Source organism: Lampris incognitus, chromosome 3 (assembly GCF_029633865.1).
Source record: "Lampris incognitus isolate fLamInc1 chromosome 3, fLamInc1.hap2, whole genome shotgun sequence".
Classification (NCBI taxonomy): domain Eukaryota; kingdom Metazoa; phylum Chordata; class Actinopteri; order Lampriformes; family Lampridae; genus Lampris; species Lampris incognitus.
In genome coordinates, this window is record NC_079213.1 from 40,490,989 (window position 1) to 40,514,333 (window position 23,345).

The 23,345-nt window shown below is 45.7% G+C and overlaps 1 protein-coding gene across 1 annotated transcript in view; it reads left to right on the forward strand.

Annotated features, from left to right (window-relative positions):
• The window catches only part of LOC130109742 (prolactin-like), a 71,577-nt gene that overhangs the window by 11,008 nt on the left and 37,224 nt on the right, over positions 1 to 23,345 (forward strand). Inside the window, exons 3-4 of the mRNA XM_056276729.1 lie at positions 4,374 to 4,404; positions 7,099 to 7,271. Coding sequence (XP_056132704.1) covers positions 4,374 to 4,404; positions 7,099 to 7,271 — 204 coding nt within the window. The remainder of the gene's footprint in view (positions 1 to 4,373; positions 4,405 to 7,098; positions 7,272 to 23,345) is intronic.

Here is a 23,345-nt window from a genome sequence, read left to right on the forward strand (position 1 = left end):
TGCGTGAAATCAAATTCCTCGGGGGATTAAATTTTGCCATTCCTCGTCTCACCGGACCGACTCCGTTCCCGATTATTGAGGTAAGTGGATTCGAAGATCTTCTGACACCATGTCATGCGCATAAACGACAGGCAAGGGAGTCGCGATTAATAATGTGCTTTATTCAGCCATCTGCTTCCAATCCCCGACCCGGACAATCCCCAGAATGCCCCAGTACAGAACCGCGCTAAAACATATGGTTGCGTGCCCCTCCTCTTACGTACACAGCATGCTGGGCACTGTAGTTCTCATTACAGCCACTTAATACCGAACTTAAAAAAACAGGTAGGGCACCCCCTCTACCGGAGGGCCTGGGAATATGAAAATATAGCTTCAATCCGGGGAACAGTGTCCCTGGGGACAGCAATGTCTCAGTAATCATAAAAACGTCCAGATCATTAGAAACAATAACATCATTAATGATAAAGGACTTATTGCCCAGAGATCTCACATTCAAGAGACCAAAACTGTTTGGTGTCACAGCAGAGTGTAAAGCAACAGAAGTACAGCACATGGGACATACATTGCAGATATTTGCTCCAGATGTTAGCTTGTTGTTGTTTCTACCATTCGATATGTCGTGTAGATGAAAAGCATGGTGCCTAATAATAGTCTGCATGGGGAAAACTCCCGGTTAGAGGGTTGGTGACAGATGAGGTCAGTGGAGGAGGGGGGGGGGCTAGCGGGGAGAACAGTACTGTGGGGTACCACCATAGGCGGAAATGGAGGTTCCAAGAGGGAAGTGTGGGATGTAAAGGCAGTCACGTGGAGAGGACTGTGTACTGGCCTACAACAGCGTGCAGAGCCCTGACTAAAGTTACTGGCGTTGTCCTGCAGGCTTTTAATAAAGTGACAATAATTAACTCCAAGGAATCACAGTCAGGTCCCCGGGAAGTTAAGTGATGAACCAACATTAATCTTGCTTTTGGTGTTGGGTGTATGCTAAACTGCCTTTCATTGGTTGTAAATCTTTATACCGACCTCAAAAGATCAGAGACGAACAACGGTTTGGGATATTAACTGATTGGAGTAATTTGGAGCTACTGGGCAGAAAGGTCATAGGAACTGCTCTCCCATCCATCCAGGCCGTCTATGACGCACGGTGCACCCGGAAGGCTCTCAACATCGTGAAGGACCCCACCCACCCTTCCCACATCCACTTCACCCTCCTACCCTCTGGCAGGATGTACCGGAGCATCCGTGCTGCCTCCACCAGACTATGTAACAGGTTCATTCCTCAGGCTGTGAGGTTCCTCAACAGCCTGAACACTTAGACCTTCCACACAATGACATTTTGACCTTCTCACTCACTGTCCGTGTCAGGTGTGCTTGTGATGTTTAGGTCTGTGAAGTAATTTTTTTAATGCACTTTTTTAAGCAATATGTTTATTGAATTTTGTTTGCAAATTACATCAAAACAAGTAATAGCACAGTACAGCAAACATTTTCACCCAACCCCGTCCCTATAACAAGTAATACAATTCAAAGCAGGGTTAAAGAAGATAATAAAAATAATAAAAAAATAATAATAATTTCTTTCACAGACTAATTAGAGGATGTGTTTTTTTTCAGTTGCTTTTACGCATATAAACAATCAGATAGAGTTGTTCTACTCCCCCAGAGCTTGTTCTTGCTGAAGCAAGTTACCAACATTAGTATTACATCTTAAGAAGTACAGAAACAATCCCCAGATTTGATCAAAAATACTTTGTTTACGTCTAACAATATACATTATCTTTTCCATTGACATGTTTGAAGCCATTTCTTTAACCCACATACCAATTCTTGGTCCATCAACACTTTTCCAATTAAGAGCAATTACACGCCTTGCTTGTAATATACACATATCTATAAATCTGAACTCATTGCTATGTAAATGTGGGATGATAGGATATAAACCAAGAATAAAAAGCTTTGGACTCAATGGTAATTTCTTTGAACAAATTTGATCAATCATATCAACAACATCTTGCCAGAAGGTTTTCACTTCCACGCATTCCCATATACAGTGAAACAGCGTCCCCCTTGCCTCACTACACTTAATACAGGTATCAGGAATATTGTCATTAAACTTGTGCAATTTAACAGGAGTTATATATGTACGCATCAGCCATTTATACTGCAGAAGCTTTAGGTTGCTGCTAACTGTCTGTCTCTGGGCCGCTTTACATGCCTCACTCCATTCTTCTAAAGATATTTCCTCCTCTATATCTCCCTCCCATGATCTCAGTGTTGTCTCTGATGATTCATCGCACTTTTTGTTTTTAATATTTTTGCGTGTTATGTGAATTTATGTGGCACTGTGGTCCGTGTGAAACGTAATTTCGCTCCCCTGTATGTATGAGACACGCATATGAGGCAATGACAGTAAAAACAGTATAAGTCTAAAGTTTCAGGAATGCAAAGTCTGAGCCATGCACACGCAGTTGTCTCCAGTGACGTACATGGCTGACGTCACTGGGCAGTACCGAGCTTTGCGTGACAGACCCGTGAGGTCTTTTCTTGAGGCTGCATCAAAGCAGCTGCTCAGTTCAGATAGTGACACGTACACAGACCAAGTCCTTTCAAGCCAATTGATGCTGAGTGAAAAAGAATGCAGCATACACCAGCAACAACCCTGTCTATAATTCAATAACGTTATCCAGTCTTTTTAAATGTCAAACATTTTCCCCAGTTTAGGACACTAATAGCCAGTAGCCTGCAGCTATTATCTTCCACCATCTGCAAGTACAGACATATATTCTCACAATGCAGTATTTGAAGCTTTTTATGCAGTGTATAATAGCTAAAACCTTAATCCGGATTTACCTTCATTGAAATCCTTCAGTAAGTCAAGTCAAGACAATTTTATTTGTTTAGCCCAATATCACAAATTACAAATTTGCTTCAGAGGGCTTTACAGCAACACAACATCCTGTCCTTAGACCCTCTCATCGGATAAGGAACAACTCCCTAAAAAAAACCTTTAACAGAGAGAAAAAATAGTAAGAAACCTCAGGGAGAGCAACAGAGGAGGATCTCTCTCCCAAGACGGACAGCGTGCAGTGATGTTGTGTTTACACAATTTACACAATACAACATTGAAAGAGGATAAACAGAGCTATAATGGCATTGTAAAATGTATGAAGAATACAATGCGCAAGATGCCAAGCAGTGTCCAGACGCCACCGGAACAGACCAGGACCCAAGCCATGTGACCAGCATCATGTAAAAATAAATAAACAGATGTGTGTGTGTGTGTGTGTGTGTGTGTGTGTGTGTATATATATATATATATATATATATATATATATATACATATACATATATACATATATGGATTTATAAGATATATAAAAAGAAAATGTGAGGAGGGGAATGCCAAGCAGCGTCCAGGTGGCGACCACCATCACCACGGAGACCCGGGAGGAGAACCGACTGCACGTGCACACAAGGGAGCCTCACATGACACCATTCACACACAGAAGAAGAGAAAGGGGTAGACATCATTTAGAGAGAGAAAAGACATGTGAGAGAAGAGAACAGTTTGCAATAGTCATTACTCATAATCAATTGTCATCTATAATCTCGTCGGCAGAACAATGGTTGGTAAATTCATTGAGACAGAAACCGACCCACCATCCAGTGCAGGTTGTGAAGCACTCAACTTAAAGACAACTAATTGTAAGCTAAGGCAAAAAGATGAGTTTTACGTTTAGATTTAAAGGACTCAACATCTCAGATTGTGTGATGGCAGCAGGCAGGGAACGGGGCCTGATAGGAAAAGGCCCTGCCACCAGCTGACTTTTTTTTTAAACTTTGGGTACACACAGGAGCCCTGCATGTTGAGAGTGAAGAGCTCGAGTTGCCATGTAAGGTTTAAGGAGATCAGACAGGTAGGATGGGGCAAGCCCATTTAGGATTTTATAAGTCAGCAGCAGCACCTTGTAATCTGATCTAACATGGATAGGAGGCAACGAAGGGAGGCAAGAATTGGTGTAATATGGTCAAATTTCCTAGTTTTAGTTAGGATTCTAGCAGCAGCATTCTGAACCATCTGAAGACTTTTAGTGCTAAAATGTGGCAGACCTGAAAACAGACCATTACAGTAATCAAGTCTGGATGAAACAAATGCATGTATTAGAGTCTCTGCGTCAGCCATGGAGAGAAAAGACCTAATTTTAACTATGTTACCTAAGTGAAAAAAGGCAGTCTTGGTGATTTCTTTAATGTGCTCATCAAAAGAAAGACTGGGATCAAACGTAACACCAAGATTTTTGACTGCCATACTTTGTGAAACCAAAGTGTTGTCGATTGCTATTGTTCCTTGATCAAATTGGTGTCTGTGTCTAGCAGGGCCAATCACCAGCATCTCGGTTTTATCCGAATTTAAAAGCAGAGAGTTAAGTGACATCCAGTTTTTCACAGTAGTCAAGCAGGCCTCTAAGTTAATGATTTGAGTATGATCATCAGCCCTTAAAGGCACATACAGCTGAGTATCATCAGCATAGCAATGGAAATTTATTCCATAACTGTGTATAATTTGGTAAAGAGGTGAAATATAATGAGAGAAAAGTAGAGGACCAAGAACTGAGCCCTGAGGTACACCATATTTAACGTCAGAGAATTTTGATGTAATATTACTAGAGCAGACACAATGTGTTCTTCCAGATACGTAGGACTTAAGCCAAGAGAGAGCTAAACCAGAGGCACCAAAATTACAATTTAATCTATCTAAAAGTATGCAGTGATCAGTGGTGTCATAGGCTGCACTGAGGTCCAGTAGTAAAAGCACAGAAGTGGAGTCAGAGTCCATAGCTAGTAAAAGATCATTCACCACTCTGGTCAGAGCAGTTTCAGTGGAGTGACAGGGCCTGAAAGTCGATTGAAAAGGTTCATATAGATGGTTTTCTTCTATCTGGGTTGAAAGCTGTTGATGCACAACTCTCTTTAGTACTTTAGAGAAGAATGGAAGATTAGAGACTCGTCGATAGTTATTAAGAGACCCTGGATCGAGGTGGGGTATTTTAAGTAGAGGTTTATCCACAGCTGTCTTAAAACTGCTGGGAACAATGCCAGTAGCAAGTGATAAATTAACAATGTCTAGCATTGTAGGTCCCAGAAAAGGCCAGAGATCTTTAAAAACTTTTGCTGGTAAGGGGTGAAGTAGGCAAGCAGTTGGTTTAGAAACTAACACTTCAAAGTATCAAGTCAAAGTAGTCAAAGTATCAAGAGAGATAGTCTCAAAAGCTGTAATAACAGGGACTGTCGGTGACTCATTGTATAGATGTGAATTTGGTAAGACAGGATCTGCAGGAGTAGCTGGAGTTAAAGAGCTAATTTTGTTTACGATCTCATCAACCTTATTGCAGGAAAAATCTAGAAATTCATGGGTCGTGAATGGTCAGCAGCTAACAGATGGCTGCTTTTTAGTAAGTTTAGATACAGTGTCAAAGACAAAGCTGGGGTTATGCTTATTAATATTGATTACGTGACAGAGATACGCTGTTTTTTTCTTCTTTTGTTTTGTTTTTACAATAATAATTTATCGCACTCTTTAAACTTGTACCAGCACCTTTGCGATCTTTACAGTAGCCACTGCAAAGATTTTCACTGGGAGTGACGAAAAAGGACAGGATTAGGAATGATTATATTAGAGGGACCGCTCAAGTTGGACGGTTTGGAGACAAAGCAAGAGAGGCAAGATTGAGATGGCTTGGACATGTGTGGAGGAGAGATGCTGGGTATATTGGAAGAAGGATGCTGAACATGGAGCTGCCAGGGAAGAGGAAAAGAGGAAGGCCAAAGAGGAGGTTTATGGATGTGGTGAGGGAAGACATGCAGGTGGCTGGTGTGACAGAGGAAGATGCAGAGAACAGGAGGAGATGGAAACGGATGATCCGCTGTGGCGCCCCCTAATGGGAGCAGCCGAAAGTAGTAGTAGTAGACATTAGCCACTGCAAAATATTGTCATATCACAATTATACAGTTATTAATGGTAAAAATATGTCGGCATTCATATGCTCATAGCAGGAAATGATGGACCCAGTTTGCAGACTTAAAACTGCGTCACGTTGATCAGTATGATCAATGCACAGTGCAGAACATGTACACATTTGCATAATTCCCTCTATAATTTTCAATTTTCTATTCTGTTCTAATCTATTCTATGTTAAATCATATTTTTTATTTACTTTTTTCTGAACTAGGCAGAAAATTATATAATAAATGATAATATTCATATAACAGAAAAAATAAAAAATGCCGAATGAAAAATTGTGTAGCCACTGACAACCCCCCCCCCCCTCTCTCTCTGTCTCTCTCTCTCCCTCTCTCTCCCTGGTATTAGATATATAAGTAGAGTCACAGCAGATTTCAGTGAGGGACACTTGCCTTAAACTCTGGGGTTCTTTGAACAGACAAGCTGCTGCTCATTCTGCTGCAGGACAGTAAAACCTCATCTGCTGCAGGACAGTAAAACCTCATCTGCTGCAGGACAGTAAAACCTCATCTGGAATTTCACATCTGGTGGCTGCTGCAGAATGACAGGTCAGCATAAGAAGACTATCCGGATACGGGGAGACGATGGGATAGGAGGAATGGGCTTTCTTTTTTTCTAACTTTCTCACTTTTCTAACTTTCTCACTTTCAGTATTTCCCTCTGTGCTCTACCATCCCTCATATAACCTTTCTATTTCTCCTTACCTTTTCATTCTCCTTCTCTTCTTGTTCCTTGGTCTGAGCTCCTCCACCTCTTGAAATTCCATGCATGTGAAAACCTACATGGTCAATAAACTTGAATCTGCTTATGATCCTTCCTTCCAACATCTCCTTCTCCTTTTCAGCTTCATACAGTATTTGTGGAATGACAGCTCAATTTATTTTATTTTTATGTCTCATTTTCACGTGCTCTTTAATGAATTTGCTAGATGGTGACTTTCACTTGTCTCCACATCCATCAGCATCATGATTTACCTCATGCCATTCTACTTTCTTATTTCTTATTTCTCTCATTCACTCGTCTCTTATCGTTTCTCTTCCCTGCACAATGCGCTCTCTGTGCCAGTGTCTGCTGGGATTTGGGGTTGCTGTGCCTGCTGCTGTGCACCAGGGGCAGTAGGGTGAGGGCAGCACCCATCTGTGCCAGCAGACATGCTGGCTGTCAAGTCTTTTCTCTGCCAGACCTGTTTGATCGGGCCATTCAGCACTCGGCCAGGATGCACAGTATCTCCAGTGACCTGCACTCTGAATATGTAAGTCTTATTTTACAAGTCTTTTATAGGCCTTCAGTATTTACTTATCTTTTAAGTTTGTCTTAAAATAAATGTCCCAGCACTAAAGACATTTGCTGAGGAGTAACTATTTGCTACTTGATAAACTCATTTAACAAATAACCAATGAAATGCTTTTATTGCAATGATTGTGGTTTATGCTAAAGGTATGAGTTGCTCGTAGTTACTCCTTAAAATGTGTGAGGTTGGTCTGATATACCCTCCCTATGTTACATGTTTTTGTTAACTGTTTAGATGTCAGATCGTTCGTTGCATTAGAAGGAAATATCTGTTATCACAAATCTGCTCCTTATATCTATGCGGGGACAATTTATTTTTTGGTTCAAATACATTCATTGCACCCGGAAGAGGAAACACCGAGGACGGTCTGGCAGGACGCGGAAGCGGGGCAGGCTAGGCTAACTGCTAGCCCATGCAGACCGGCAGTTCCGACAGTCATCCTGGCTGGCGTTCGTTCTCTGGACAGTGATTTTTTTCTTTTAGTTTAGATAAATGTGTTAGTGTGTGTGTTAGTGTGGATATATGTGTTCTTGTAGTTCTTGTAGTTTTTGGATGTGTTGTCTTTGTGTTGCACTGCTTCAGGCTGGGGGAAACTGTGTTTTGTTTCATTTCAAGTGTGCAAGTCCATGAAATGAAATAATAATAATCATCATCATCATTACATTTATATAGCGCTTTTCTAGAATCCCAAAGCGCTTCGCATTGAACAGGGTGACTCACTTCAGCCACCACCAACGTGTAGCACCACCTGGGTGATGCACGGCAGCCATTTTGCGCCAGAACGCTCATTAAGACGGCACACAACAAAATATCTCTCCTCACACTGCTTTTTAAATCATCTAATCGGCGCACCTCTTTCCACTTGGCTGAAATGGCAAAGTATTTCTGAGTCTTTTATCTTTTTTTTTCCTTTTCAAAATATTTTACCAAAAATGAACAAAGTTGGGCACATGTATTCCACAATGCTACACATCAATGTACAGAACAACCAAAACAAAACAACTCCCTGTGGCAGTGACAGTGGTAACAGTGATGTAGTGTAACAGCCCTTACCTCCCACCCCCATGTCCCCCACCCCTCCTGATTATCTGGAATAAGTCTAAGGCACAGTGTCTAGGAGAAAAGAAGTAAATAATATAGCTGTTTCCATGGAGTCAGGTATTGCTTTTCATGTCAGGGGCCGAGATAAAATGAATATTGTGCTTATACTGTTTGGGTGTTACGAAAGTATATGTTAAAAAGGGTTCCCAGGTTTTATATTTTTTTTCCTCTTAGCCACTGACTGAGAATCGCAGCATCTCTAAGTTGAGACAGGACATGATGTCTCGAAGCCACTGACTAAGCGTGGGCAGGGCAGCACCCTTCCATTTGAGTAAAATTGTGTGTCTGGCCAAGAGCAAAGCAAAGGCCACCATGCGGAGCTCCGCAGATGTCAGATGAGAGTCGTCTCCATCAGTAATGCCAAACAGAAAAGTAAGAGGGTCTGGGTCTAGGTTTTGTTTTAAAATTTTAGATAGGGTATGAAAGATATATTTCCAGAATTTTTGTGAGGGCACAGCCAGTACATATGGATCAAGGCAGCATCACTGTTTTTGCATTTGTCGCAAGTGGGGGCTGATATCAGGATAGATGTTAGATAATTTAACCTTGGACACGTGGGCCCTATGGACCACCTTAAATTGCGCTAGGCAGTGTCTTGCACAGAATGAAGATTTGTATATTGATGTGACGACGGAATCCCATTGGTCATTAGATATATGTATGTCCCACATACATATGTTCCCAAGCCGTGTTAATCCTGTCCAGAGGTGGACATCGCAGCTTGGAGATGTTTCTATATAATGCTGACGATGCACCCCTAGATAGTGGGTTAAAGGAAATAAATGTTTCGGCCAGGTTAGTGTCAGGTTCTGCAGGGAAGCAAGGTAAGATGAAGCACATATAATGTCTGACCTGTAAATATCGAAAGAAATTTGTTTTGGGTAAGTTGTACTTCTCAGACAGTTGACTGAAAAAGATAAAACAGTTGTCTTTGAACATGTCTTTAAAACATCTGATGCCTTTCCTATGCCAGTCCTTGAAAGTTGAGTCATGTCGAGATGGAATGAAAAGGTGATTAGAAGCAATAGGGCTCAGGAGAGAAAAATCTCGAAAGCCAAAGCACTTCATGGACTGGGCCCACACTTTAAGTTTATGACACACAACTGGGTTGTCTATTGATGTTGTTAGGGAGTAGTTGAGCGGTGAGCCAAGGAGTGCTGGAAGCGAAATATCCGGGCATGATCCCAGCTTCAGAAATGTCCACTCTGGGCTGTTGGGCTGAAGATAAAAGTGGGTCCAAAAAGCAAGACAACGAATGTTAGCAGCCCAGTAATAGTGACGGAAATCACGATGCCCCATGCCCCCCATCCCTTTTGAACCTCTGAAGTAAGATCCTGCTTATTTGCGGCTTTTTATTTTGCCGTATATATGAAGAAATAACCGAATCTAGTGAAACAAAAAAAAAATTGGAATGAACACTGGTACACACTAAAATACATATGTACATTTTGGTAGTATATTCCTTTTTATAGAGTTTATTCGTCCGGCAAGGGATATTGTAAGAGGGAACCACAGCAATAACTATGTTTTAACCTGATTTAGTGGAGTCATGAAATGTTCTTTAAAAAGATTTTTGAAATTCCGTATGACCACTACTCCCAGGTAGGTGAAATGTCTCTCTTCAATTTGAAATGGTAAGTCGTTGTAGTCTAGGTCAAATACTTCTCTGTTAATTGGGAGCAGTTCACTTTTGTGCATGTTTATCTTGTATCCCGATAATGATCAAAACTCGTTAAGCAGAGTGCTGCTGGCAGAGAGGTTGTTGAGTCTGAAACATATAGCAGAAAGTCATCTGCATATAAAGATACTTTATGTTCCATATGCAATTCTGAGGTTCCCACAGCAGACACACTCCTCGCCTTGGCTGCGCCTTGAGATCCTGTCCATGAATATCACAAACAGAATCGGAGACAAGGGACAACCTTGGCGGAGTCCGACACCCACCGAGAATGTGTTTGACTTTGTGCTGAGAATGCGGACACAACTCTCACTTTGATTATACAAGGACCGGTTGGCTTGTAGCAACTGCCCCGGTGCCCCATACTCCCGCAGTACCCCCCACAGAATGCCACGGGGTACACGGTTGTAAGCCTTCTCCAAGTCCACAAAACACGTGTAGACTGGCTGGTCAAACTCCCATGCCCTCCTCAGCACTTCCACAAGGGTAAAACGTTGGTCCATTGTTCCACGGCCAGGACAGAATCCGCATTGTTCCTCTTGGATCCGCGGTTTGACAATCGGTTGTAGCCTCCTTTCGAGCATCCTAAAGTAGACTTTCCCAGGGAGGCTGAGCAATGTGATGCCCTGATAATTGGAGCACAGCCTCCGGTCCCCCTTTTTGAATATGGGAACCACCACCCCAGTCTGCCACCACAGGTACTGCCCCGACCTCCACGCGACACTGAAAAAGCGTGTCAACCATGACAGCCCAACAATGTCCAGAGCCTTCAGAATCTCAGGGAGAATCTCGTCCACACCCGGCGCCTTGCCACCGAGGAACTTTTTAACTACCTCATAGACCTCTGGCAGGGATATGAGTGGGGCTTCCCCTGAGTCTTCATACTCGACCTCCTCCACTGAGGACGTGTTAGCCGAGTTCAGGAGCTCCTCAAAGTGTTCTTTCCACCGCTCGACAACATCCCCAGTCCGGGTCAACAGTTCCCCTGCCTGGCTGAACACAGCCTGTGTCAAGCCCTGCTTCCCCTTTCTGAGTCGCCGGATGGTTTGCCAGAACTTCCTTGAGGCCAACCAAAAGTCCTCCTCCATAGCCTCGCTGAACTCTTCCCACACCCGAGTTTTTGCTTCCGTGACCGCCGAAGTGGCAGCTCTTCTGGCCTCCCGGTACCTGTCTGTTACTTCAGGAGACCCCTGTGCCAACCAAGTCCGAAAGGCCTCCTTCTTCAGCCTGACGGCTTCCCTTACCGCCAGTGTCCACCAGCGGGTTCTTAGGTTTCCGCCTAGACAGGCACCAGTGACCTTATGACCACAGCTCCTGCCTGCCTCATCTACAAATAGAGGCTTTGAACATGGCCCACTCAGACTCCATGTCTCCAGCCTCCCTCGGGACACACGAGTATCTTTTCGGAGGTGGGAGTTGAAGACCTCATGGACAGAGCCTCTGCCAGACGTCCCCAGTTCACCCTCACTACACGTTTGGGCTGGCCAGGTCTGTCCAGCAGCCTTCCCCGCCATCTGATCCAACTCACCACCAGGTGGTGATCAGTTGACAGGTCTGCTCCTCTCTTCACCCGAGTGCCTAAAGCATACAGCCACAGATCTGATGATATGACCACAAAGTCTATCATCGATCTTCGGCCTAAGATATTCTGGTACCAAGTACACTTATAAACTACCTTATGTTCGAACATGGTGTTTGTTATTGCCAGTCCATGACTCGCACAGAAGTCTAAGAACAAGGCACCGCTCGGGTTCAGATCTGGGAGGCCGCTCCTCCCAATCACGCCCCTCCAGCTTTCTCCACCGTTGCCCATATGAGCGTATTAGTCCCCTAGCAGAAATATAGAGTCCCGAGGTGGAGCCCTATCCAGGACACCACCCAGAGACTTCAAGTAGGCCAGATACTCCAAACTGCTATTCGGTGCAAAAGCACACAACAGTCAGAGCCTTCTCCCCAGTGACTCGCAGTTGTATAGAGACAACCCTGTCATTCCTCGGGGAGAACTCCAACATGGCAGCACTCTACCGGGGACTTGTGTGTATCCCCACACCCGCCCGGCGTCTGTCACCTTGGTCAACTCCGGAAAAGTAATGAGTCCAGCCCCTCTGCAGGAGTTTGGTACCAGAGCCCATGCTATGTGTGGAGGTGAGCCCAACTACGGTACCGCTCCTCCTCCCGCACCAGTTCAGGCTCCTTCCCTGCCAGAGAGGTAACATTCTACGTCCCGAGGACCAATCTGCGATGCCGGAAGTGGGCACGCCCCGGTCCCCACCTTTGCCTGCCGCCCGGCCTGCATTATGCTCTTCCCCAATGCTCATCTCTGCGTGTGGTGGGTCCACGGGGTGGTTAGTCCGCTACAGTATCACATTTTCCCTAAAACGAAATCCAGCAAAAAAAGTCAATCAATTGTAGCCACCTTGATAACTTAGTTTAAACTGTGAGTTTGTTTTCTGTTTTTTCAATTGTTCCTTTTCAAATGTAATATTGTATTTAGCACACTTCTTAACAAATTATTCCATGTTTATTTGTATGAGGTAATGGCTTTCTTAAGTAACTAAGCTCCAATGCTTCTTCATGTAAAATGCACTGCTCATTTTGTATTGTCGTATATTGATGCTATTTCTTTGTAATAGTATTAATTTTCCTCTCATTGTACCAGAATCTGTTACGAGTTGTGCAGGAAGACACAGACGACCACTCGGGAGGCGGAGGACTCGACGTTTTTTTTTTTAAAATAAATGTATTTCTAGTTTTTCCCCCTTTTCCCACCCGATTAACCCAATGGCATATGGCCGGAACTCTTGTCGAATAACCCTGGTTCACGTTTCCACAGGAAGGAGATAGTCGTAACACCAGCTTCCTTCAAACTCGTGTCGGCTGCTCTCGCTATTTTACACGCTGAAGCCTCCTCGCATGGACTGCATTACCTTCAGGCCGCGAAGGAGACGTAGGGAGAATGGTTTCGGTTGCTTGGCTGCGAGCGCGCCAGAGGGGTCTCTGGAGAACGACAAGTCCCCGAACACTACACCGATCTACACCCACTATCCTTCGGGTAAGGGTGGCCTATTGAATGCCTTACCCCGTGGACGCTCTGGCCGTGACCGGTTACGGCGAGTCTGGGATACGAACCTCCCAGCCACATGACGAGCGGATTGCAAGAACGGCGGGTTATTCCGCTCGGCCTTAAATAACGTTTAATGAAAAGTTTAAAAAAATAAAAGGAGAAAATAATAAGGGAGAGAGAAATGCGGGATGTGTATGGTGCTCGGGTAGTTTTGTTTGTGGTGTGAGTGACTATGCTATGTGTGGTGACAGGTGGTAATGTGTCTAGCTATGTGTTGGCGTAAATTATCCTAAGTGTGTGTAATATGTGAATGGTGCGTTGGGTGTTGTGCAATTGTGCGTGTACCAGCAAAAGTACCAAGTCCTTAGGCAAAGGGGAACCGAGAAGTAGTCCGAGTTCAATAGCCAGAGTAATAGTCCGAGGAGGTTGGTTGGCAGGCGAACAACAGGTCATAGGAATGCTATGGGAAGATCTGGCGATGAGTTGAGAGAAGACCAGGTTTTTGTAGGGGTTGAAGGGATTGCAGATGGGGAACAGCTGAGATGATTGTAGACGGGGCACAGCTGAGGGAATGAGTGACCGGGGAAATGCATAGCCGTGCTGCCAGTCTGCATCAGAGGTGCCGTAGGGCCTGTTGGGAGGTGCTGGTGACCTCAGGGTCTGTGTCCAGGGATGGGGAACGTGAATGCGCCCCAGCTGTGGTGGAGGGTCTGGGTCTAGGTTTTGTTTTAAAATTTTAGATAGGGTATGAAAGATATCTTTCCAGAATTTTTGTGAGGGCACAGCCAGTACATATGGATCAAGGCAGCATCACTGTTTTTGCATTTGTCGCAAGTGGGGGCTGATATCAGGATAGATGTTAGATAATTTAACCTTGGACACGTGGGCCCTATGGACCACCTTAAATTGCGCTAGGCAGTGTCTTGCACAGAATGAAGATTTGTGTATTGATGTGACGACGGAATCCCATTGGTCATTAGATATATGTATGTCCCACATCCTGTTTCCAAGCCGTGTTAATCAGTGTGTAGGGCTGGGCTGGAGACGAAGCAAGAGAGCAGGTCAGCCACAGCATTTTCTCTGCCTGGGATGAACTGCAGGCTAAAGTTGTACTGGTGGAGTTGGTCAGTCCAGCGGTGTAGCCTCAGGGGTCTGTGGCCTGTTCCAGATGTGGACAGCAGCGCTGTCAGTGCCTGGTAACCGTCCTGAGGGTGAAGGAGCGGCCATATGAGGTACAGGTGCCACCTTTCACAGGCTCAGATGCAGGCTATGCCTCACCCACAGAGTACCGCTGCTTGGTCTGGTTAAGGGCACAGGAGGCGAAGGCGATGGGCTTCTCCATGCTGTTCTGGGTCTGCGACAGCACAGCCCCTGTTGCTGTGGCCAATGAGTCACAGGTCATGAAGGTGGGGCTGGAGATGTCAAAGTGAGCCAACACTGGTTGTGAAGTCAGTTGCATTTTGAAGTCACACAGAGTGTCACTGCATGTCTGAGACCACACCCAAGGCTCGTCCTTACACAGCAGCTGGTGCAGGGGGGCTGTGGTGGCAGAGTACTGAGGGAGGAACTTCAGGTAGCCTCCTGTCATACCCAGGAAGGAAGCTACCTGGGCGGCTGAGCTGGGCTCTTGAGGCATGAGACCAAGATCCACAGTTACCACAGGGCTATTGTGGGCGGGGCCGAGAACTCTGTCATTGCCCCAGTTGCATGACATCCGAGGAGTCCGGGTCTGCTTCGCTCTGGCTGGGGAGCATCCCGGAGGGAAGCCTCGAGTAAAGAGAGCAATCTGAAGGAGGCAACTTGACTGGGGGTGGCTACTTGCTGTGTAGTTAGCATAGCTGCACACTCAGCTGCACTCGCCACTTGCAATGGTAATTGCTCTAGACAGCGATAGATCATCTGGTTCAAGTAAAAGTGTCTCACGCAACTTCGCGCTGTTGGTGTGTTCAATCAGCTAGTCGCGGACCATCTCGTTCTGTAGTGCGCCAAACTTGCACGAGCCAGCCAGTCCTTGCAAATTAGCTACATACTGCTGCAGACTCACCGGGCAGTTGGTGTCGCAGACGGAATAAAAATGGCCGAAGGAGGGCACTTTGTGGAGTAGCGAAATGGGTGTTCAGAAGCCCCACAGCTGTGTCACAGTCAGTGATGGTCCCTAGCGTCCCGAGCACACGCTGACCCTCAGCTCCCAAGCAGTGCTGTAACAGAGCCGTCTGCGATTCGCGCTCACTTCGCTCGGCCCCGAGGCTATGAGGTAAGTTTCGAAGGACTGTAACCTGCGAGTCCAGGGTATTGGAGGCTCGCCAGGCAATGCCAGAAAGGGGGCAGGTGATGGAAGAGAAATATCAGCCATCTTTGTCGCCAATATTATGTTTGAAGAATCACACCATGATTCAGTATCAGCATCAACGCAACGTTCGTTTTACTCTCCATTTCAAAAAAATCCTTACAGCAGACTCAACCAATCAATTCAAGAACAACCATAAAGGCATCACATACCGATTGCAGCACAATACGCCCATTTCACGCCGCGGCCATCTTGGATTAAAAAAAAACAAGTGGTGGGAACTTAACCACGCCCCCTTCTTACTCAATCGGAAATCAATGCAGCCGGGGCCAGCAGCAAACATGGTTTGGACTACCAACCTCGAGCACCTACCGTCATTTACCACAATATGAAAACTAAGCTGGATCTTTTCTTTTTCGAGTACTTTCTGCCTCTCCTGTGCCAGTGAGGAGAGACACACACACAGGGCTGTATTCAAAGAAGCTGTTTAATCACAATAAAATAAAAAATAAGATACATTTCATTTTTATACTGTACATTCAATATTTATACATTAGATTGTCCCATCTACAATATTTTCATTCTTTGTCCTTTAACTTTAACAAAACTGTTGGTTCATTTTAAACTAAAATATGTTCGGTCAACTGTCATTCTGTTGTAGCAATAAACTGGAACTCGCTACCAACTCAAATCATCAATTGTTTACTAAACTAAGATAGTGATTGCTCATCTCAAGGTGTGGGCTAAAAAATGGGACTGTACTGAAATGAAGTTGAATATGTTTCAATCTATCTAAGGTTTGTGTGCACTATTTTCTTGTCAGCTGAATTTAACAAAGGTTTAAAACAGTGGTCCCTGAAAATGTGTTAGGAGAGCACACCCAGTCCACAGTTGGTTGACTGTTCCACTTAGTGAAAGGGGTATGACTCCATCAAAAATGTGGTACTCCTTTATGCGTCTTATTGACCATTCGACGTGTATTCTCAAGCCAGCAATACTCTGTGTGTCTGTGAGCTCATCACAGCTAAACTGTCCACTTGGGCCTAAAAATGCAGGGATGACAAGTTTTACATCTATTTTATCGAGTAGGTCTTTGATAAGGAAGCCCTTATCAGCCATGACCTCATCACCTGACTCTAAGAGGTCCAGAGCACCGGACCTCTTAGTTATCTCCTTATCAGAAATATATCCTGTGTATAGATTACTTACCAGGCTAACTGACCCTGAGGGAGTGATCCCAATCAGGGATTTCAGTGTAATGTTACTTTTATAATGGGAGTATGTCATGGTGTTCAAAACCTTAGCTGTCTAGCTGTCTCGATGCGGATCTCTGTGCAGTCTAGTATCACTCTTGTGTTTGGGTAGAATTCCCTGAATACTGGTGGCATTAGCTCGTCTACTGCTGCTCTACTAGGCCATATTGGGAGGGTCCCTAACATAAAGAGCAAATAGTTGGCCCACATCGTACAGTTCCTGCTGACTGTGGCCGGCGACACATTGAATCGTACAGATAAATCCAGAGCAAAAAAGCCCTGCCTCGCACGGCACAAGAGGAGGAAAAACTGATCAATCAGCGATAAATGCTCTGCATGGAAGCCAGACACAGAAATGTGTTCTAGGTTATGGCTGTTCCTTTGCATTTGAGTCCATCGCACCACGGACTCTGCAGTAGGCTGTAAAGCTAGGAAGAGTGCTTTGAGGGTGTGGTAATCCTTAAAACCAGTGTAAAACCTGATCAGATTGGGCGCACACTGGAAGCGTTCTAGACCAAAACGCTCACTTTTCAGCTTTTTATTTTCGTCCTCCAGGAAAGCAATGCGTTTCTTTACTGCGTCAAGCTGGTCTTCCACAGAAAGGGGCTTCACGTCGTAGTCATGATCAGGTAGAGTCGCCCAAATCTCACTGGACACATGAGGATATGTCATACATGTAGGAAGCAATATAAATCCACACATTTTCCTGTTATCAAGATAATGTGTCAGAACAGAGCTATCCACTATTGAAAGAATGGTGAAAAAAAATATATACATATTATACAATGCAGTAATCTACATGTTTGAAAAATTGTATTGTACTGACAGTAACAACTCACCTATCTCCCTCATGTTCCTCTTCATGTTCCTCTTCATCTTCTTCCGCTATTAAGTCACCAATACGACTATAAACAGGAGCAAACATTTTTCAACGTCAAACTTCTGTCTCCCTTCTAATGTTTTAGTCACAGTGAAACTGGTCACCCCAATATTATTTAACTGGCTGTACATGGTGCAACATCTGCAGCTCAATGCATACAGTAACATTAAATGTACATGCAACCTCTGCAGCTCAATGCATACAGTAGGCCTACATGTACATAATGTCTGTTGCAATAATAGCAGGAGTAAACATTTAGCCATATGGCATCTTAATGTGTCAGTTGAATTTAGGATGGTACACAGCAGTACGACATGTTGCTTCCAGCAGTGTTTTCAATGAAGTAAGAAGGGGGCGTGGCTAAGTTCCCACCGCTTGGTTTTTTTTAATCCAAGATGGCCGCGACGTGAAATGGGCGTATAGAACATTGCTAACCCAAATGCAGCACTGATGACCAAGTGTGCAGACATAACATGGCATGGTGAACGTTTACCGCCGCTTTATCCCCCGAGCTGCTGAACTCATGCGACCACGTATGAGGCCCTGAAAGGCAAGGCCATGTGGGGAGGTCCGCGGAGAGGAACAAGGTGTTTGTGGACACTAAGGCTGCTCGGGCTGACGCAATAATGCTGGCGCACCCGTCACCCAAGGCTCCGATCGTCATTACTACGGACGCTTCGGACTACGTAGTCGTGGCGGTGCACGAGCAGTGGGTGAATGGCGCTTGGCAGCCACTCGCGTTCTTCAGCCGACAGTTGCGCCCCAGCAAACGGAAGTATGGCACCTTCGATCGGGAGCTTCTCGCGCTCTACCTCGCCGTTCGACACTTCCGTTCCCCGCTGAAGGCCCGCCAGTTCACGGCGTTTGTGGTCCACAAACCACTGACGTTCGCCATGGCCAAGGTGGCTGAGCCGTGGTCCGCCCACCAGCAATGATAGCTCTCCTACATCTCGGAGTTTACCACGGACGTACAGCATGTTGCTGGATACGGTATAATGAATGAGGCAGTTTACTCAAATTGTTTGTCCTTAATGAACTCCATCAGGGCATCCCAATGACATCTCCGACCTCCAGTACTTCCGCACGTCCTATGTCATATCCTGTCGTATCAACTGTACGTCATATGTCATATCCTGTCGTATCAACTGTAACGTGATGGGTTACAGAAATACTACATCTCCCTTCTTAAAATAAAATGCTTTCATAACATACAACTCATTTGGCATCAATCACATTTCAACTGCCCCAGTAAGTAAACCATGTTATGACATAAGTGCATTATTCTAAACGGGCTTTTTTTTTCAAGGCAACAGTGAAAACATAACAATAATATATATATTGTGGCGGACACTAGGGGCTATGCCTCTCACCCAGCAGGACTGTGAGCTGGGGGCGTGGTTTACGTTCCCGGGCTTGCTGGCAGGGTTGTTCCTGCTTTAGTTTGGTTTTGGAGCTGAGGAATAAACAGCAAACTCGCCTCGTCTCCTGTGTTTTTTCCTCATCCTGCCACATTGGTGACCCCGAATTGAACATATTTGGAGCAGAAGATGAGTGTGAATCCACTTCGGCCACGCCGCCCCAACTCTCCCAGCCGGCCGTTCTCGCCGCGGCTGTGAAGCTCCCAGAGTTCTGGCAGAGCGACCCGGCTTCGTGGTTCCAGCATGTCGAGGCGCTGTTCCACCTGCGTGGAATCTCCGCGGACGACTCCAGATACTATTTGGTCGTCGCTGCGCTGGACCAGCAGTCCACACGCCGGGCCATGCAGCTGTTGCGCGCCCCTCCGCAACACGGTAGATACGTCGCCCTCAAACATCTTCTGCTCCGGAGGTACAGCCTATCTGCCGCAGAGAGGGCATATAGAATCCTTTCCCTATCCGGTTTGGGCGACGGGACGGCTGTGGATCTCATGGACAATATGCTGTCGCTGCTAGGCTCGGACGAAGGCGGGTTCCTTTTCTCGCACGTTTTCCTGCGCCAGCTCCCGTCTCCTGTGCGCGCGGCTTCGTTTGGACGAACACGGCCTGATAGTCAACCCGGCCAAGTGTAAGTTTGGACTGCCGGTGATTGACTTCTTGGGTCACCGCACTTCGCCGCAAGGCGCGGTCCCGTTGCCTTCTAAGGTGCAAGCGGTGGCGGAATTTCCCCGCCCGGTCTCTGTTAAGGCATTGCAGGAATTCTTGGGCATGGTGAATTTCTATAACCGTTTCCTCCCTCGCGCTGCCCACCTCCTTCAGCCACTTTACGAAGCCCTGCGGCTTAAGAAGGCTAACGACCCTGTCGACTGGACTCCCGAACGGGTCCAGGCCTTTGACGGAGCTAAGTGCGCCCTGGCTAACGCTGCCCTCCTCGCCCATCCCACACCCACTCAGGCCCGTAGCCAGAAACATATTTGGGGGGGGGGGGGTCGGGCAACACTGCCGAAAGCTACCGGTAAATAAAATTCCCACACTGTATACTATAGCCTAATACCCAACCGTATGGTAAATGTCAACGTATTAATGGCCCATAGATAATCATCAATGCATTAATAAATAAAAGTGGGTCTTACCTTATAAAAGCAGGTCCAATCGTCTTTTTTGTCTGCAAAAGATGTCCAGTACCTCTTCCGGCGTCACCACAATGTCTCTGTGCTCCGAGAGCAGTGTCAGTCCATTAAGCCGTCTTTCCGTCATTGTACTGCACATTTTGTCCTTGATCCTCCCCAGACGGGAAAAACTTCTCTCGACATGGGCACTGGTGACAGGAAGCGTGGTCAAAACGCGGAGAAGCTTGAAGATGCTTGGAAACAACTCACTGTTACAGGCATTTAATGCCTCAATGGCATTTTGTGGAACATAAGTTGCATCTTTCCATTTATCCCGCCAGGTGTCAATTTCTGACTTTACAACTTCTAGATGCGGTGACACTTCATCAGGATACAGGTTGGAGAGCGCTTGAGCTGAGCTGTCGTTCAGCATGCTGACCTTAGATGGCAGTAAGGAGCAGAGGTTGGAGATCACATTTCTGTGTTTGCTGAAGCGTTCCTTCATCTGTGATGAATAAAAGTCAAGCATGACTATGAAAAGCTTTTGCCGGTAGTGATTTTCACAGGCCTTCAATGGATCCTCATTGCAGTCCATGCCTCTTCGTGGTCGAAATTCAACCCCATACTTGGCTGCTTGGGAAGAGGTCTTTTGGAAAATCTGCCTGAACTCCATCTCAGAGTTAGCCCTCACCTCATCTACCTGCTTAATAACAGCATCAGCAGCTGAAACGCAACTTCGCAAGCATCTTCTCACTCACATTCATGGACAGCATGAATTCTGCATTGTCAATTGAATTAAAGAGCTGAGTGGCTTTGACAGATGTGTCACCTGTGAAGGTTTCACTGATTTTCTGCAGGCTGGATCGCACAGGGTCTAAAAGCTCGTTGAATGTAAATATTGCGTCGTGGCGTTCGACCCATCTCGTTTCACACAACTTCGTCAGTCGCGTTTTCTTGCAGTCGGGTAAAAGACGCTCCGTCTCGTGTCGCAGACTGGCAGACCGCAAAGCCGAATCATGGAAAAAAGTGCAGATTTCCGAGACAATTCCAAAGCAATTTCGCACCATTTGTACAGTGCAGCACTTGTTTAGGACCAAATTCAAACTGTGGCTGGCACAGTGCACATAAACTGCTTGCTTGTGCTTCTCTCTGATTTTAGCTTGGGCACCATTTAAACTGCCACTCATGGCAGATGCGCCGTCGTATCCCTGGCCACGTAAAAACTGTAAATCAACGCCTGCATTTGTCAACTGACTTTCAATTGAATTGGCGATTGCCTCCCCGGTTAACTTCTCGATATCAACAAAGGACAAAAAATCCTCTCTGATGCTATATTGGCTGTCATGCTGGTTCACGTATCTGACACAGACAGAAAGCTGCTCCCGCCCTGAAACAGCTATCATTTCATCTGCCAACACAGCGAAACACTGCGCGGAGTTTACTTTCTGCACCAGTTTGTTTGTTATCACATCTCCAATTATGCTGATTATTTCATTTTGTACATCAGGACTGCAGTAGCTAGCATTTGCTGCACATTTACTCAAGTGTTGTAACAGTACTGTGTCGCCAGATGTAGCCCTAAACCTGAGTAAAGCCTTGAAATTTCCGTCATTGTGAGTTGGCTCATTCAATGTCACTGGTCCTGAATCAATATCACCTCTCAGGGCGAGTTCTTGGCGACCGCAAAAAAATCAACGTTGCAATGATGCTTTTGAGTTTTTCTCTGTTTTCTTGGACTCGCTTTTTTCTCTCTGAATCTAGCCTCAGTGAAATTGCATCCATTTTATTGTTGAGAACCATTTGGAAATTGTCCGCTTTCAAACATGCATCCTTGTGATATGCCTTTTGTGCATGGTCTTTGAACGTCTCTAAAGCATGTTTCCAGTCTGAGAAGTGGACATTAATTAGCTTGCCAGCTTTTCTGTGCCCTCCCTTGCCCACATGCTGGACTGCAAATGCAACACAGTGCTTACAAAAACAACCGTCGGACCTTGTCGAGTATACTAGCCAGCTAAACTGGTCAATCCCATGACGTTGGAAACGTAGTTTACCTCCTAGTTTTGTAGGGAATGTTTTTCCGATATTGGCCGTCCAGTCCAGTGAGTATCTTTCTCTTCTCTGTTCGTCTGATGTTTTCCCACCAATATAATCCACAATGTCGTGTGAAAACGTTTCCGAGGTAGAGGACGGCGGGCGGGTCTGCTAACTCTGGCTCCGTTTCCGAGGAGGAGGGCAGTGGGTCTGCTAACACTTGCTCTGGAAAGTCGGTAACGTTAGTGACCAGATCACCTGTAATGTTCTTGTTTTTCTTTTTTGAGTCGGGACACGTTGAAAACAAAAAAATCACTGATTTTACGAATATTAACTTTACTGCTCTTGCCTGATTTACAGGTAGCTTTCGGCGGCTCCATTGCTTTTGAAAAGCAAACTATAGATCGACCATTTAGCTAGCATAACCAGTGGCAGGTTGCTTAGCTGACTCGTCAGACCCCTGAGCCAATCAAAAGCGTGTGATTTTATTTGTTTTACGAAACAGACCAATAAGATACATCATGTTTGGAAACAAATTAACTGACAGGTTTAACGCCTGTCAGTCACGATAGATGCAGTGTATGAGTAGGCTAGAGGGGCGGTGACAAATAATCAAAACGATAACTAAATAATTATTGGTGCCATTTCAGACGGGCCGTGGGGTTTCGGGGGGGGGTTCAGACACGAAAACCACCTACCTGGCTACGTGCCTGCACCCACTGCATCCATAGCTTTAACGACCGATGCGTCTGACATAGCCGTGGGGGCTGTGGTTGAACAGCGTGTGGCGAATGCGTGGCAGCCACTCGCATTTTTTAGCCGCAAACTGCGAGATAGCGAGCGCAAGTACAGCGTTTTTGATCGGGAGTTGCTGGCACTGCACCTTGCAACCCGGCATTTCCGCTTCCTGCTGGAGGGTCGCCCATTCACGGCTTATGTGGATCATAAACCACTGACTTTCGCCGTGTCCAAGGTGACTGAGCCGTGGTCTGCTCGTCAGCAGCGCCACCTAGCGGCAATCTCCGAGTTCACAACGGACATTCAGCATGTGGCCGGGAAGTCCAACCCTGTTGCTGATTGTCTGTCGCGTGTGCTTGTATGTCCTGTGCACCTCGGTGTCGATTTCTCCGCTATGGCTGCCGACCAGCCCAGCGACCCGGACGTCCTTGCCCTTAGGTCAACGCGTACCGGCCTCAAGCTGGAGGACGCTGTGATGC